The sequence below is a fragment of the Suillus subalutaceus genome, assembly GCF_016647625.1.
Source record: "Suillus subalutaceus strain FC151 chromosome Unknown DFJ58scaffold_7, whole genome shotgun sequence".
Taxonomy (NCBI): domain Eukaryota; kingdom Fungi; phylum Basidiomycota; class Agaricomycetes; order Boletales; family Suillaceae; genus Suillus; species Suillus subalutaceus.
In genome coordinates this window covers 451,988-468,259 of record NW_024540256.1, presented here as the reverse complement: position 1 = coordinate 468,259, position 16,272 = coordinate 451,988, and the positions used below count along the sequence as shown (strand labels likewise).

At 48.0% G+C, this 16,272-nt stretch overlaps 5 protein-coding genes across 5 annotated transcripts; 2 read left to right on the top strand and 3 right to left on the bottom strand.

Annotated features, from left to right (window-relative positions):
* Positions 1 to 1,661: 1,661 nt before the first annotated feature.
* Positions 1,662 to 3,874, bottom strand: DFJ58DRAFT_722398 (Alpha/Beta hydrolase protein; the record flags this gene model as incomplete). The annotated part of the gene is made up of 15 exons (XM_041384884.1): positions 1,662 to 1,736; positions 1,795 to 1,822; positions 1,882 to 2,009; positions 2,063 to 2,078; positions 2,141 to 2,165; positions 2,213 to 2,270; positions 2,334 to 2,528; positions 2,579 to 2,767; positions 2,839 to 2,980; positions 3,031 to 3,175; positions 3,230 to 3,249; positions 3,305 to 3,362; positions 3,409 to 3,455; positions 3,524 to 3,579; positions 3,629 to 3,874. 15 exons carry the CDS (start codon positions 3,872 to 3,874, stop codon positions 1,662 to 1,664), a joined length of 1,428 nt encoding a protein of 475 aa, XP_041249583.1.
* A 3,089-nt stretch (positions 3,875 to 6,963) lies between these two features.
* DFJ58DRAFT_903867 (alpha beta-hydrolase) lies at positions 6,964 to 8,451 on the bottom strand (the record flags this gene model as incomplete). Its single annotated transcript, XM_041394885.1, has 6 exons — positions 6,964 to 7,302; positions 7,342 to 7,486; positions 7,568 to 7,714; positions 7,764 to 7,947; positions 8,003 to 8,081; positions 8,247 to 8,451. 6 exons carry the CDS (start codon positions 8,449 to 8,451, stop codon positions 7,184 to 7,186), a joined length of 879 nt encoding a protein of 292 aa, XP_041249582.1. The 3' UTR covers positions 6,964 to 7,183.
* A 2,116-nt stretch (positions 8,452 to 10,567) lies between these two features.
* On the top strand, positions 10,568 to 12,039 carry DFJ58DRAFT_887901 (Alpha/Beta hydrolase protein; the record flags this gene model as incomplete). The annotated part of the gene is made up of 6 exons (XM_041394683.1): positions 10,568 to 10,781; positions 10,956 to 11,025; positions 11,081 to 11,264; positions 11,314 to 11,460; positions 11,542 to 11,671; positions 11,726 to 12,039. The coding sequence occupies 6 exons, from the start codon at positions 10,568 to 10,570 to the stop codon at positions 11,842 to 11,844; spliced, it is 864 nt and encodes a 287-aa protein (XP_041249581.1). The 3' UTR covers positions 11,845 to 12,039.
* Positions 12,040 to 12,184: 145 nt separating this feature from the next.
* On the top strand, positions 12,185 to 13,986 carry DFJ58DRAFT_439449 (uncharacterized protein). Its single transcript, XM_041380418.1, has 5 exons — positions 12,185 to 12,285; positions 12,338 to 12,519; positions 12,573 to 12,777; positions 12,833 to 13,782; positions 13,832 to 13,986. The coding sequence occupies exons 1-4, from the start codon at positions 12,216 to 12,218 to the stop codon at positions 13,777 to 13,779; spliced, it is 1,404 nt and encodes a 467-aa protein (XP_041249580.1). The 5' UTR covers positions 12,185 to 12,215; the 3' UTR covers positions 13,780 to 13,782; positions 13,832 to 13,986.
* Positions 13,828 to 15,893, bottom strand: DFJ58DRAFT_439469 (Cdc37 N terminal kinase binding-domain-containing protein). The gene is made up of 3 exons (XM_041380419.1): positions 15,181 to 15,893; positions 14,686 to 15,125; positions 13,828 to 14,627 (listed from the first exon to the last, which is right to left on the bottom strand). Exons 1-3 carry the CDS (start codon positions 15,721 to 15,723, stop codon positions 14,144 to 14,146), a joined length of 1,467 nt encoding a protein of 488 aa, XP_041249579.1. The 5' UTR covers positions 15,724 to 15,893; the 3' UTR covers positions 13,828 to 14,143.
* Positions 15,894 to 16,272: the final 379 nt, after the last annotated feature.

Below are 16,272 nucleotides of genomic sequence, written 5' to 3'. Positions count from 1 at the left end.
CATTGCTCGTCCACATAATTCCCATCTCAAAGATTTACTAGCCTTCTGGGTCATCAAGATTGGAGGAAATTATGCAGCTTGGTTCTGGTGAGATTTTTACCACATCGTAATGAATCTACTGATTATTGATCATAAGCTGCTGTTATTATCTTCGAAAACACTTTCTATCTTTTGGACCAGCGTCGCCATCCTGAGCAGGAGTCCGTTCGCCCTCTTCGTGTTGCTCTTCAGCAGTACATGGCGTCTCCCGATGCAGCTGCTGTCAGGGAAACTCTAAGCTCTGCCGTTCACATATGAAGCAGGCTTCTCTCAGTGGATACCAGGGTCGGGCAAACGCTCTCAGAAGAAGGCGAAGTTAATCGCCACAATTATTGAAGTTGTTTTACAGCACCGCCTGCGTATGTGATATTTGCCAGTGCAGTTGTCGCAGTTCCGCTGATATATTTGTATTCAGCAACATCTGGAATCTGATCAATACGACGATGCTTAGTGAATTACGGTTTCTTGACTGGCTGATGACATGTCCGTGGAGGTGGTTAAGGAGGTAGAACTGTATGAAACATTGTACAATCAAACAATTGGCGTTTTTCTATGTCATGGTGAACGCGCGCGCGCGATGGACAACTTAGAAGTCACACGTCCTACTTATTTCATACGATGCTATAACCTTTCTCAAATAAAAGAATTGCATATTTCCATACAATTTCTTTTGGGTTGGCTGGATCGGCGGTGGCGTGGTGCATAGCGATGTGATGGGGTGGGCTTTCACGTTATACGTTGGAGCGGGGCGCTCTGGCAGGACAGATCAGGTCGGGAGTGCCAGGGGTCCTGGTGCAGGAGTAGGAGTCCTGGCTGGTAGTCGGTCCTCGGACCTCGATGGATCATAGAGCCGCCTCCTCCCGCCATCATGAGGTTTGGCCTTAGGTTCCCTTGCATTCTGTGCCCGATCCAACGTCCCTACTACAACGCCATGGTTGCATGGATCAACGATGGCATTGATACAAAATGTGTCAAAAATACGTTCTCAGCGTGAACTGATGTGCTGTCGGTAGATCTCTGACCGACTTCGACACTGACAGAAAAGTCAGCACAGAAACAGCGATCAAGTTTAAGACCGACACTTACCTACGAATTGAACAAACCACCGGGCGGTTACAAAGGACGTGATGATTAAAACTTCAAGCTTCAATCTTCATGAGCCTCAGGTGAGCTTCACAACATTTATAATCTGATACTTTTATTAGTTTATTGGAAGCAGGCTCCGGATACAAAGTGTTATCGAAGCCAGACTAGAAGACCACATTCGATGCATTTTTTGAATTTTAATAAGGACAAGGATTCCTCTTTAGTTAGCTGCGAGAAAGAAAAAAAAGTCAAAAGGAGGAGACAGAGAAACTCTTATCGCCGACCCTACACTGCAGAGGGATGCAGAACAGCCTGAGGACAGACCAACAGCAAACACGCGCACCAACATGGCATGACCTGGTGGACAGAATAGCCACCATCACTTCGGTCTTCGGTCTTCGAATTAAGTGAGATTTGGACAGATAAGATTTGACACAATATTTGCACGATAGGTCTCAGGAGGAACGTTTGGCAATTGCTCAAATACGCCAAGAACCTCTAACCAGATTCACGATGTGTGCTCCCAAATTCACTCTTTAGACGGAGTGAAGTTGTTCCTTACGAACAACCTGCGAGAAAATCTCCAAAGCTGCTTGGGGCTGGAAGGCAGCCTAACAATGGCATAACAGGCATCAGTGAATATCATCATCCTCAGGCGAGTCAACTGACCACTTCGTGTCCAGCACCATACACCCGTCTAAAACGTAAAATGATGAGGCATATCTCTCGTTAACAAGCCAAGATGAAAAGACTTACGCAAAGGAGAAGTTGTCGACGTTCTGCACGGCCGCAACAGGCGTGCCGTTGATCGTCATATTGGTGAATGGGGTATTATGGAGCGTCTCATTGCCATACCAATCCATTGCGAGAACTGACGCATGGCCCTGTTAGCCAGAATAACTTAGCGACGCTGGCGGCAAAATACGCAACAGCCTACCCCAAGCCAATTGCAACTAAAGTCAATGAGAGGCGTCAGGATTATAATATAAAAGGTCATTGCAGCACGAAAACGGACTTCATATCAGCATCTCCAGCCTGTTCTTCCCTGGTAAATTAGCAGACAATGAAGCAGCTACTAAGCACGCACCCAAATCAAAATCTTCATCCCGGAGTTCGCCAGAGCCGATAGCTGGGGTAGCCATGTTCTAGCGTCCTTTAACAGGAAGCTCTATTTAGTACTCGAGGAAAGAAGTTGAACAAATACATACGTCCCCTGTCTTTACAAATTGTTCATACGGTGCGTTTGGGCATTCCTCGTATTTGACCTGAGCACCGATCCTCTTCATGACATCCTCTTTGCGCAAATAATACATATAGTATTCAGGGGGGAATAAAGCAGATGAGTTTTGGCGTATATCATAGCTGTCGTAATCGCCCACAGCAGGGGTGAAGACATTGTCGATCTGAAAGAGTTTGGTGACGTCCATACATATTGTATTGATATGTTACTCACGCAGTAATTATCGGCATCCCGGCAAATCTTGTTTGATTGAGTGGAAGTTCCAGCAGCGTAGCAGGCATTCTCTTGCGCTACGCAACCATCAGAACCGTACAGGGCATCCGAAATGTTCTTGAGTACGTCATCTGGCTGGAGCTGCCCATAGCCAGGGGCATAAGTCGCAAAATTTAGGTATGCGATGTTCTGAATGAGCGGATCATACCAGCCACTGTGAATGATCATTCAACGGGGCATTAGCAAGTCAAGAAAGTGACTTGCTTGTTGATCATCAAGGCGCTGACAACAACTGGAACAGCATCAACCTCCCCACTAGCGATTAAGGCGTTTTGCTCTTCGAAGTAGGTCACAAAACTGGGTCCGTAGTGACCACCATAGCTCTCTGTGGCAAAGATGAACCTGAGCCCGGCATAAGTAAACGTCCGTGATAGCTGAGTTATGCGACTGACTCTCGACTGGCATACTTCGAAAATAGCTGGCTTTCAAACAAAACCTGAAATGCAGTCCATACAAAGGGCGCAGCGGCTTCCGTGCTGTTCACCGGATCAGTACCGTAAGAAAACCCTGTTCCGATTGGCTGGTCAATGTAGATTACTGGGTGAGGAAGTCAGCTCTGGCAACGAAATCGGAGGGCTACGTGCTACATACTGTTGCTGAGATTGTTCCAGCTGCAGGAACCCATGTTGGATTAGCATATGAAAAACGGCTATAATTCTGACATACCTGTAGGGGTTAAGAATGGTGGAATTACGGTCGGCATTCGCTAAGCATGGTCCGTTCTCTGTGGAAAATTAGAAGCTAATTAAAAGGCAATTAAACCAATCAACCTTGGAACAATCCGATCATAGAAGAACATCCAGGGCCGCCATTCAACCTGCGAAAGCGATTCAGAGGTGCGACTCAACTCAGGTACTTAGGTGACCCAGCTTCCCGGCAACCTACCACAGAGTGAATGGGGCTGTTTCCGGTGAATTTCTAGACTCGAAGAACCAGAACCACTGTGTCTTAAGTCAGTTTACATCTAGAGCATAGGGAACAGCGATATACCATGGACATGTTTGTTCCAACGTCAATGTAACCAGAAATTTGGGTAACATTTGGAGTTGTTTCACAGATTCCAGAGTTCTTGACATAGCGAATGCTAGTTGCATTGTGAACCTTGGATTGAATCTCGACGTGCCCTGCTTCCGTAGTATCAAGATTGTCGAATTTCTTGATAACAGAAACGGCGTGAGGTATAGATAAGCTAGCTATTAGCGTAATGCCGGCTCGGACGAGTGTTTCCAGAAACATGCCAGTACACGCCGGTGGGGAGATCTGTAAATAAAGTCTTCGGGCCAATTGACTTCAGGTACTTATAGAGTACCAGACACTCTGGCTAGGTATCATCAAACGATTGGAAGCAAGTACCCACATGGCGAGAAAAACGAGATATGGTAACGTGATGGGTCGCACGTTAGCGCTTCAGCACAAGCCTGATGCTGTTTTAGACTGCTTGGTTCCACGGTTGGCAAGCGAAACCCACTGGTGTGCTAGAAATAGGGACTTGGCCACCGGCCGCATCGACCAGCGGCTAGCTAGATCAGCAAAGGTGCCTGCGGGCGACTGCTGACCATAGTTGGAACTTGGCAAACGCCGCCGCCGAAACTATTACAAAATCAGATGCCATCGGGCCAGCTCGCAGGCGACCGTCTGCCATCTGCTTCTGAACAACAATCCTCACCCACGGCCGAGGTGGCAAATATGACCTCCAAATTTAGGTCAAAATAGTCACCACGATGTCATCCTCAGGAGCCACAGTGTTTCCGAGTTTGCGGTGCACCCAATGCTTGTATATCTCTTGCGACGAGTACGCACGTTCTCGCAGCATGATGCTGGTGGTATTGAGGGAATGATGCCACATAGTAGAGGAGAGCGCCATTGCACCCATGTCTGGAGTGTACGTATAGAAAGCCGGACACCCGCGCTCTGTTACCACCCGTAACATGGGCCAAAAATGGTAGTCACAAGTTGAGGACTCCGTACACCTCTAAAGAGATTAATGAGATCGACAACCTGCTAGTCTTTTTGTTTCATTTTTGGTAAATGATTGCTAATCCCATGTGATTCCACTGTCAAGCATGATGTTTTTCGATTCGTAACCGAATGAGTCTATCTTGATTCTTGACCAGTCTTGCTAGACAAACAATCTTTTCCTTTTACCACACCTTGAACATTCGCTCATGGATGGATTTTCCAAGGCCTATCTTGAGTAGTCATAACTAACCGTTTGGCACCAGAACAGATTAGAAATCTGCTCTCTTGTGGTGCGGATTCGAAACCTGTCGACATGGACAGTTCTTCGGATGTTCGTCTAAACTTGGCCAGGAAGCGTCCTGGCCCAAGTGGTTAACACAACAGAATCAAAATTTGTTTCTCTTGTACTTCGCAGGTTCGAAACCTGCCCAACAACAGGGTTTTTTTCTATCGGAACACACCTTGAAGATTCACTCATGGACAGTACCTCAGAGGTTCATCTCAACTTCGTCCTCGCCAAAGTGGCTGCCACACAGTAACCACAACGGAATCAAAATCCGTTTCTCTTGGACTACGCAGGTTGGAAACCTGCCGAACAACAGGGGTTTTTTTTCTATCGGAACACGCCTGATTCCTCGGAGCAACTTCGCCCTGACTGAAGTGGTTACTGCAACATAAAATCTGTCTCTTGGACTGTACCAGTGCAGGTTCAAAACCTGCCAATGAGTTTTTTTTCCATCCGAACACGCCTTGAGGATTTACTGATGATCAGTTCCTCAGAGGCTCATCTCAACTTCGCCCTGGCCAAAGTAGTTACTGCAACGGAATCGAAATCTGTCTGGACTGACACTACCAGTGCAGGTTCAAAACCTGCCAATGAGTTTTTTTCCAATCCGAACACGCCTCGACGATTCACTGATGAACAGTTCCTTAGAGGCTCAACTCAACTTCGGCCTGGCCAAAGTGGTTACTGGAACGGAATCAAAATCTGTCTCTTGAACTCTACCAGTGCAGGTTCAAAACCTGCCGACGAGGTTTTTTTTCTCTCAAGACACGCCTCGAAGATTCAGTGATGGACATTTCTTCAGATGTTCATCTCAACTTCGCCTTGGCCAAAGTGGTTACTATCACAGAATCGAAATCTGTCTCTTGATTGCAGGTTTAAAACCTGCTGACGAGGTTTTTTCTATCCGAACACGCCTTGAAGATTTACTGATGGCAGTTCCTCAGAGGTTCATCTCAACTTCGCCTTGGCCAAAGTGGTTACTATCACAGAATTGAAATCTGTCTCTTGAACTCTACCAGTGCAGGTTCAAAACCTGCCGACGAGGTTTTTCTCTATCAGAACACGCCTTGAAGATTCAGTGATGGACATTTCCTCGGAGGTTCATTTCAACTTCGCCTGGCCAAAGATTACTACAACATAATCGAAATATGTTTGTGTCGGACTTGCGCAAGCTCGAAACCTGCCGATGACAAGGTTTTTTCTATTGGAACACGTTTTGACATTCACCCATGGATGGATTCCTCGGAGGCTTATCTTAACTGATCTTAACCAAGTGGTCACCACAACAGAATCAAAATCTGTTTCTCTTGCAGTCGGTTCGAAACCTGCTGACAACATTTTTGCAGTGTATAGATCCTCAGAGCTCCGTCTTAAGTAGGCCCAGTCGTTGCGCCGAAACCTCCTTTTTATGTGATAGTCTGTCAATGAAATAGAATTCACCTTCACGCCTCGTGCGGATCGTCTCAGAAACATAAGGTATACCCCTTAGATGTGTACGTGCCAACCTAGATTCTCCACGGACTAACCAAAGCTGTCGGGATTCACCAAATGAAACATTGATGGAGCTGGAGGCCAGAAGAATGCACGCAAGCTAAGGACAGAGTGTAGAGTGAGTCTGACGGTCAGGCAGATGGCAGATGATGTAACCTCCCCAGCCTCGCTGAAGTCTCGTCGATGAACACTCCTTCGGTCGTTGGCTCTTCCAAAGCGACCGAGGATGATTCGGAAGCTAAAGGTGGGAGAATTGAAAGTGGCAGACCGAGCCATATCATTCTGATATGTGTACTAGTTTGCATGCGCTCCTGTTTTGTGTTGATGCGGGGCGGAACATACTTTCGATTGCCGCAGCAAGACCCGGGCAACTGGACGGAGATATCAATAGGGAGGTCAACGCGAAACTCGTTCATGCGAAGCAGGCTTAGATACGACGAACACAACATCGCCTGCAAGTTGCTGATCCATTGTGACCAACAAGACAGGAGGGACCAAAGCCAAGTCAGTAGGAGTCGGGTGCTGCATTCATCATCAGGTTGGGGCCACACCAGCTTCCGTCTGCCAGAGGCAGGCACATTGTCAGCTGCGCCAGCCCAATGCTTGATTCATAAAGACCAACCAAATATTCCGGCGTTAAGCCATATAATACAAGTCCATCCCAATTTTTTAAAATGCAGATTTGTGTCCATTGAGGATGACACCCTATGTAGGACAATACTTTCTAATCTATGGGACCCCCGTTGTCCCTTCTGATCTCTGGGGGTGAATGGCCTGATGTGAGGCTTGCTCCAGTCAGTCTATGTCAATCATGGGGAAAGGCCCATATAAACCCCTTGGTATGGACCCAAGTGGTCCGACGGATTGCCCACAAAGATGTTAGGGACACTCTTGATTGTGCACTGATCATCCGTGGCATCATCGTCACCTATACAGGTAGGAGATGAGCGATCATGTCCGAAAAGACAAATGCTATACTCGCCTGGGCACTGGACTGCGTCTCCATCAGATAGGATGTGGACCTCTCCCTGGACATGTGAGAAGCCCATGAAGCGCCCTGGGACAATCGGAACAATGTCCTTCTTATTGTTGATGCGTTGGAAGTCTGGTACCTGTTCCATGATTTCAGTAGTTAAACATAGGCCTGATGTGGGGAAAGGACAACGAGGTTCGAAGGGGAGAATCAAGCTCACCAGGGAATCAAAGAGAGCGGCCCATGCTGGATTTCCTACACGGGGTGTACCAAATGTCACACCTTTGATAGCGATACTAGAAGGAAGGTTCAAGGCCATAAACACACATTCAATCTCCGCGAGGGCGGCTCCCAGGGAGTGTCCGATCTGTCCTCGAAGATATCGATTTAGTAGTTACAAAATGTTCGATGCTGACCAGCGTGACGCTCTTGGCGTTATACTGAGAGATCAGGCTCTTCACCTCCTTCAAGATGATGCTCGCAGTTAGCGCATGCTCGTCGGCAAATCCTCTGTGAACCTCGACGTTGCTATCGACACCGGGGAAAAGCGTAGGGTCCAGGCGTCTCGTCAATGCATTGGCATCAGTGAGATCAGCTAGGCTATGTAAGCCGATAAGCTTTCTCAAGCCGTATGCTGTGAAACATGTACACCTACATTTTGGCTGGGTCTGTACCTTCGTGAGTGACTACCACGGTATTTTTTGTCGGCCAGTAACCAACGTAGTCTGCGAAATCTCAGTAAAGGCGTGTAATATTTTTATTGGAACGCACAATATTGGATACTGTCGTCGTTACCCCCCTGTGAGAGAAACATTGAACCCAGGCACCGCCTCGCAAGCTTCTAAGAGCTCAATCATCGAGTGGAGGTAAACCAAATAAATTAGGGCGGGATTGCGTACCACCACACTTCCAGGCATTTATCATGATAGGAGAATAGTAAGCAGCACTAGCAAAATGAGCATATGGCACCATCTCATCCAGCTGGGTAGACGACATCTTAGTGACGGCTGAGACATTCGCCCGACGCATTGCGGGATGAGAGACCGCCGCAACTTGCAAGATGCATGCGAGCATGAAGCTTGAAGCAAAAGAAAGGAAAAACATGATGTACTGCAAGGTGTAGTGGATGCAAAGCTGGAATGCCGGGTCCCAGGGGAGGGATATGGTTAGTAGCCTTGTTAAATATGTTGCAAAGGAAACATGATCTTATCTATGCTGAGTGTTTTGGAACGGCAACTGCGCTCGAAGGATGGACAGCGTGCGTGCAAACGAACACATGCGAGCTGCAGAACAACTATTCTGGCAAAACTGGTTATGCCTGGCCCATGGCGGAGCTCATGCGTAATTTAGATCTGATAACACCGTTTGAATTCAATAACATGAAAGCCGACATCCCTAAAGTAAGACGGTGCACGCTGGAGGACGCCCCCTCGCGCCACTGTACTGGTCCAGAGAGTATTTCGCCTGACGGCGTTGCTGCTGAATTTGCGACTCTCGAGGAGTTGAAGAGGACCGAAGAAGATCAGAGTATTGACTTGAAGTGCTTGAGGGAAATGCTTTTGCCAGTGGTTTTTACGAGTTGGATCGGGTCGAACAAGGAATAATTCCACAGGCTATTCCAGGGGTGGTTGATTACAATGGCGAGGATGACGGATGTGACGAGGTAACATTTAGATTGAGGAGTTACTATTAGGAATGTCATACATATAGTCTACATACCTAGAGTTTTGCCGCCCCGGTTTTGCCAGTTCTGCCGGTTGTTTAAACCGCGTGCAAACTTAGACGTTGTAGCTAGGCCACGTCCATGCATGCATACAGTAACTAGGGTTACGTTAATTCAAGGTACACTGCCCAAGCTTGGACAAAGTCCAGTAATATTCCGTCATTTCAACGTTGTCAACATGCTACACAACCACAACACAACACCTGCTCTGCCTTGCTATGCGTAGGTACTCAGTACCCAATTTCGGCATCACAAGACATGTCTCTCTTTATCGGACAATTTACAGTGTTCCGAACTATTGCGAAACTGTGATTCGAACCTATACTCGGGCGTCTGCTTCTGTCAAGTTTGTGTCTATACAAGTATGAAAATAATGTACGGCTTGGAATATATATGTTCTGTCTAGAGCCATTCCTTTGGTCTGATTATACCCTGACTCTCCCATATAACAGCGGGGCTTGTGCCCTTGCTCTGCATGCATGCCGGCGGGCCTTTACTACCAGACGAGTCGAACAATCAGACTCCATATAAAGCGAAATAAATATGCCCGCCGTCAAACAGCCTCAAATGAACTTGGCTTAGACCAGGATTTTGGAGGCTCACGGCCTGGCACTGACTGTGAATGCTCACCACCCGCTAATCTCACCCTTGGGGAAAATGAAGACTTCAATGGAAACAGTGATGGGAATATGGACATTTGTGTTGAGGATTTCCAATTCAATTCCTCTCTATACTTTCCAACATCCGATGACGAGTCTCACATCGGAGGGTTTTCCTACCGGTTTAAACAACCGGCAGAACTGGCAAAACCGGGGCGGCAAAACTCTAGGTATGTAGACTATGTGTATGGCATTTCTAATACCAACTCATCAATATACATGTTACCTCGTCACACCCGTCAGCCTCGTCAATGTAATTAACCACCTCTGGAATAGCCTGTGGAATTATTCCTTGTTCGACCCGATCCAACTCGTGAAAATCACTGGCAAAAGCATTTCCCTCAAGCACTTCAACTTCGTCTTCGTCGATGCTCTGATTTTTCTCGGTCCTCTTCAACTCCTCGAAACTCACAAATTCAGCAGTAACGTCGTCAGGCGAGATACTCTCTGGACCAGTACAGTGACGCGAGGGGACGTCTTCCAGCGTGCACCGTCTTACTTTAGGGACGTCGGCTTTCGTGTTATTGAATCCAAACGGTGTTACCAGACCTAAATTACATATCCCCGAGTCTCGGATGCCCTGGTGTTCTGCCACCGTCCCTTCGCATAAGCTCTGCCGTGGGCCAGGCATAACCAGTTTTGCCAGAATAGTTGTACTGCATGGCACCAGCGCGTCTGCGCCCGTTTGCGCGCAGTGTCCATCCCTCGAGCGTTCCAAAATACTCAGCATAGATAAGATCATGTTTCCTTTACAGCATATTTAACAAGGCCACTAACTGCATCCCTTTCTTGTGACCCGGCATTCCAGCTTTGCATCCACTATACCTTGCAGTACATCATGTTTTTCCTTTCTTTCGCTTCAAGCTTCGTGCTCGCATGCATCTTGCAAGCTGCGGCGGTCCCTCATCCCGCACCTCACGCAATGCGTCGGGCGGATATCTCAGTCGTCACTAAGATGACATCTACCCAGCTGGATGAGATGGTGCCATATGCTCATTTTGCTAGTGCTGCTTACTGTTCGCCTATCCTGATAAAAGCCTGGAAGTGTGGTTGTACGCAATCCCACCCTAATTTATTTGGTTTGCCTTGACTCAATTATCGAGTTCTTAGTAGCTTGCGCGGGGGTGCCCGAGTTCAAGGTTTCTCTCACAGGGGGGTAACGACGGCGGTATCCAATATTGTGCGTTCCAATAAAAATATTACACACCTTTACTGAGATTTCGCAGACTACGTTGGTTACTGGCCGACAGAAAATTCCGTGGTAGTTGCTCATGAAGGTACAGACCCAACCAAATTGTAAGTGTATATGTTTCACAACATACGACTTGAGAAAGCTTATTGGCCTACATAGCCTAGCTGATCTCACTGATGCCTATGGTTTGCCGGAACGCCTGGACTCTACCCTTTTCCCCGGTGTCGGTAGCGACGTCAAGCTTCACAGCGGATTTGCTGACGAGCACAAGCGAACTGCGAGCATCATCTTGAACGAAGTGAAGAGCCTGATCTCTCAGTATAACGCCACGAGCGTCACACTGGTTAGCATCGAACATTTTGTATCCACTACAAATCACATTTTGAGGACAGGTCGGACACTCCCTGGGAGCCGCCCTCGCGGAGATTGAATGTGTGTTTATGGCCTTGAACCTTCCTTCTAGTATCGCTATCAAAGGTGTGACATTTGGTACACCCCGTGTAGGAAATCCAGCATGGGCCGCTTTCTTTGATTCCCTGGTAAGCTTGATTCTCCCCTTCGGACTTCGTTGTCCCTTCCCCACATCAGGCCCGTGTTTGATTACTGAAATCACGGGACAGGTACCAGACTTCCAACGCATTAACCATAAGAAAGATATTGTTCCGGTTGTTCCGGCGCGCTATTTGGGCTTCTCGCATGTCCATGGAGAGGTCCACATCCTATCTGATGGAGACGCAGTCCAGTGCCCAGGCGAGTATAACCTTTGCCTTTTCGGACATGATCGCTCATCTCTTACCTGTATAGGTGACGACGATGCCATGGATCTTCAGTGCACAATCAGGAGTGTGCCCACCATGTTTCTGGGAAATATCGTGGACCACTTGGGTCCATACCAAGGGGTTTTTATGGGCTCTTGCTTATGATTGACATGGACCAGGGCAAGCCTCGCATCAGGCCATTCGCGACTTTAGAGATCAAAAGGGACAACGGGGGTCCCATAGATTAGACAGTATTGTCCTACATAGGGTATCATCCTCAACGGACACAAATTGGAGTTGAAAAAATCTGGCATGAACTCGCATTATATGGCTGAACGCCAGATATTTGTTGGCCTTTATGAATCAAGCATGAATGACCGCTTGAATGCTCAGCGCTCAGAGGTGTACTAGGATACCGTGACAGAAGGGCGCAATACACAACCCCAATTGGTGATGCGTACTAATCACATGATCACATAAGTTTTAGCCTGCGGCACTGTGTAGTCAATCCCTAAACTATTCCCGTCAAACTACGAATGGCAGACTGTTCTTGTCGCATTCTCACTCTATCTTCTTCGAAGGATGACACCTTGCAGTTTCTGCAAAGCACGTTTGTCGCTGCAGTGCGATCATTCCTTGCATTGACGAGTCGGCACAGGACTGGTACAGAGTGACCTCTCGATAGCAACCGACAATTCGTCCATCATCCCTTGGACTATCGCGAACAAGTACTACACTGCCGACGTGCACTTTGAATTCCATCATCTCCCAGATTGGACACCAAACAATCACGAGTTGGAAAGCGTGCCCGCCGTGGTGTACACATGGACTGTCGGGGAGGTAAGTGCTCAAAGGCTTGTTATAGCTTTTGTATGTGTCTGACTTTTGAGCAGCCATACCGGGAGAATGTCCAGATGATTTCGCAACGCCTATCACATCATGATTTCGAAGTATCTCTGGCCATTCGACTTCCATCTACTACGGCCAGAGGTGAAGGTACTGATGATGACGAAATAGACTCATTTCTTGGGTCCCTGGGATTTGAATTCATCGATGTGCAAGATTTAGCAAAATCTTCTGCCCATCATGATCATGGCGGTAGGCATATGCAGTTTTGAAACATGGAGCGACCCGTCCTGAGTTTCTACTCCAGGAGTTTCCCGGGTCATAGATGCCTTGAGCACGATCATGTGGCCGTCCATGGTACAAACTTCTTCTAAAGGAAGGGGTCTTGGCCTCTTGGTGACGAACCCTGATACGGGAGAAGACCTCAGCAGCCTCATCGCTACGTCCGCCCCAGGAGGACGTGATCGTATGCAACGAGAACTGGAAGAGTTAGAGCGGTGGTTCGACGAAGATAATTTCGGTGGCCATCTTGATGCAAGGGAGAAAACCATGAGCAATGATCCATGGAGTGCCGCAGCCACAACCGGCAGCTTGTCGCCTACGGAGGATCCCTCTACCCAGGGCCCTCACAATAACACATTTGACGACGATTTCACCGCTTTCGTGTCTGCTTCAGCGGCAGCGGCAGATGTTGAAGCTCAGTCTGCACAAACATCATCTGAGATACGAATCCCACCTCTCCCTTCACTAAATTTCGATTCAACGTTCACTTTTGACTCTGGCTCTGATACCTCTGGACGATCGACGCCAGCTAATGAAGAACACAACTTTTCTCGCTTATCTGCGAATGCCTCGGATCTTGGTGTATCTTATAGATCTTTAGGGTCAGTTTCCGATTTTGGGGATCCAGAAGCAGAGGGATCCGAACACGACGATTCCGGCAACGAAATGCCTTCAAATGCCGAGATTGCTGCTACCTCAAAGCGTATCTTCGGTGCAACACCTCTTGCTTTCTCATCCACTGATGCAAATAACACTTGTTCGCTGCAAGAGAATCTTTCCGTGCCATCTGAAGTCGAAGCCGCCGACCCATCAGAAGCGGACCTCGAGCGTTTCGATCTGCAAAGGATGCTGAGTGCGCTTCAGGGTCTTAAGGAGGAAATTGCGGGGATGCCCGATTCGCAGGAACGTAAGAGGGCAGCTGCTAGAGTAGCCTTAGGTTTGGTTTATGGGCTTGATGGAAATTCCGATTGAAAGGTGCGCTCCAACAGCACGCAATGACTGCCGCTAATTCGAGAGATAGTAGTAAAGAACTGGATGCACAGCTGGGAGATTTTGTTATCTACAACTGTCTTACGCGACTGGTCGTGTAGACGCGTCCCGTGTAAATCAATGGCCATTTTGACACTGTAACTTCCAAGCTTCCTGCTGTGCTACCGTTTGCACTGCGTATCCTCTTACGAAAGAACTGGGGCGAAATAACAATCGAGTCAGTAACAAGACATTTGTAGACTAAAGGCGTACAACATACATCAGACTCCTCGTTCGACAGCAGTTATACAACATAGCAATGTGTACGCATTTAACCTGATCAACCGGAAACACATACTCCTTGTATTTATTCAGCATTGTCTTCGTCTTCTTCCTCATTCACATTCCCAGTCTCATCCCGGACACCTCCCGACACGAAGCTCATGATACCAGCCACCTCAAGCTTTCCCACTACGTCTTCCGCAACGCTAACGTCCATACTACCCAACACTTTGTTGACCTCATCCAGAGTCCCAACCTTGAGCGCGGCCTTCAGGTCCTCAGGGAAGCCCTCGAAAACATCCCATCGCATCTGCAATGCTTCGCGAACTTGTTCAACTTCCAGGTCCTCCATCCCTGGACCCTCGAGGCGCAAGTCCTCAGGCGGAGGACCATCAGGTACGTTGAACGAGATGGTTGCAGATGGGTTCTCGGGCACAAGTTGTATCTGCTCCCTCTGTGCGTCAGAAGTCTCCGATTCTGCCACTTTTGCACGCGTCTTAAGGTGAGAATATGTGCCTTCGACATCGTTGACGAAGACGGAGACAGCGCGCTGATCGCCTGTGATCATCCTACGAAAGTATCAAATTAGCATCTGTATATTAGCTTATGCAGGAATCAGGCACTTGCTTCTGGAAAAATAGTCGGACACCATCTTTGCCTAGCTTCTCGCAGTACTGCAGGAGTAAGCTTTGGTGTACACACTTCTCTGCATATTCGAACTGGCCCTTCGACTCTGCACGGAAAGCCGCCACAAGTAACGCGTCAGATGCACCGGGAACAACGACATCGCGATTTGCTTGGATAAAGCTGAAAGATTGTGCGTAGTCCCACAACGATAAGCGAGAGAATCGTTCGAGAGAGGGCGTGAGTTCTGGTAACTCCTCAACTTCATCTTCATCAACGAGGTCTGGGGAATTCTTCGGAGCAACCAATTGCGATGGCGCTTTAGAACTCGAGGCAGCAGGATTCAGCACCTCGAACTCAGTGGTTTTGGTCGCTGTGGTCTTCGTCGGTGCATCAATTTTAGCATTCTTGACGGGTGGAGGCGGTGGTTTCGCGGGAGTGTACTATCGGGAGCATTGAGAATACCATCAGTGAAGACTAATAGAATACCGATCTTACCTTGCTGTCGAATCCCTCGTGGATATCTTCACTTGTGATGTGCTTCTTTTGTTCATTCTCCTCGTCAACAAGATCCTTCTCCAGCTTCTTTGTGTGATCTGCGAGCTGCTTGAGGTGCTTATCGAGACCACTGAGTACAGCAGCCTCCCGCTCATCTGCAGGAAGGCTCTTGGCGTCATCCCAAACCTGCAGGAGCAAAGACAACATCATTGCATCGTAGGTCGGCTGATCCTTGGCGTTCGTCGGCGGTGCCTCTGGAGATGGCTGTGTTTGCAATTTCTCCACCAATTGTTGGAAGTACTTCAACCCGCCGTCTGCACTACCGAGTGTAGCGCGGATGTTGTGAAGACGGGGAGAAAGGACGCCATTGCATGCGATCTCGGCGCGGAGGGCTGAGATCTTGAGTTTGCGGGTCTCGCGCTTCTCATGAATATCGCGTTGCTTCCATCTGATGAGAGAACGCTTGTCAACGTTCGGGTGGCCTTCGATGTCAGAATCATCAGAGAGCTCGAGCTGATCCCACTTGGAGTAGTTAAGCGGCATTGTGTCTTTGCTGGAATAGATGCTGGGTAAAAGGAAGATGAGGAGGAGTCAGGATTCCTTGATACAGGAAGATTGGGAGTCCACGAATGTTCTCGAAGAACAACAGCGTCTCAGATCAATACAGCTTGTATCATTGGCGCTTGCCAGTAGTTGCCAATATTGATATTGCTGAGGTATCAACGGGGTATGTAGTACACATGTGTAAATTTCAAGATTGATTCGCCAATAATAAATATTGAGACCGGTGACACATCATGTAGTATCACATACTATACGAAGTACCAATGAAACCCGCTCAGATCCCTGATCTACATACAGCTACAGTATTTCTATCGTCCTGATGTCCATCAGGTCTCGAACAGAAGTCACGTCTTCGACGACCTGTGCAATGATATCACGATCCGACGCGACCCTCTTGTATTCTCCGCCGCGCTGCCGCGCTAGCAAAAATGCCCCGAAAGGCTGCCCAAGGCGAACAAGCAACCGCAATGCTCGTGATTCTGGATCACCCACCTCCTGTTTTACAAGAGAACGGCTAGGTGAGTCATC

Bases quoted from the DNA above. Each gene is read 5' to 3' on its own strand.
- DFJ58DRAFT_439469 (XM_041380419.1), bottom strand. From the start codon at position 15,723: ATGCCGCTTAACTACTCCAAGTGGGATCAGCTCGAGCTCTCTGATGAT. The intron at 15,126-15,180 runs GTAAGATCGGTA...TGCTCCCGATAG, and splicing joins ACGAGGGATTCGACAGCAAG to TACACTCCCGCGAAACCACC. The intron at 14,628-14,685 runs GCAAGTGCCTGA...ATACTTTCGTAG, and splicing joins GTCCGACTATTTTTCCAGAA to GATGATCACAGGCGATCAGC.
- DFJ58DRAFT_439449 (XM_041380418.1), top strand. From the start codon at position 12,216: ATGGCAGACTGTTCTTGTCGCATTCTCACTCTATCTTCTTCGAAGGAT. The intron at 12,520-12,572 runs GTAAGTGCTCAA...ACTTTTGAGCAG, and splicing joins ACACATGGACTGTCGGGGAG to CCATACCGGGAGAATGTCCA. The intron at 12,778-12,832 runs GTAGGCATATGC...TTTCTACTCCAG, and splicing joins TGCCCATCATGATCATGGCG to GAGTTTCCCGGGTCATAGAT.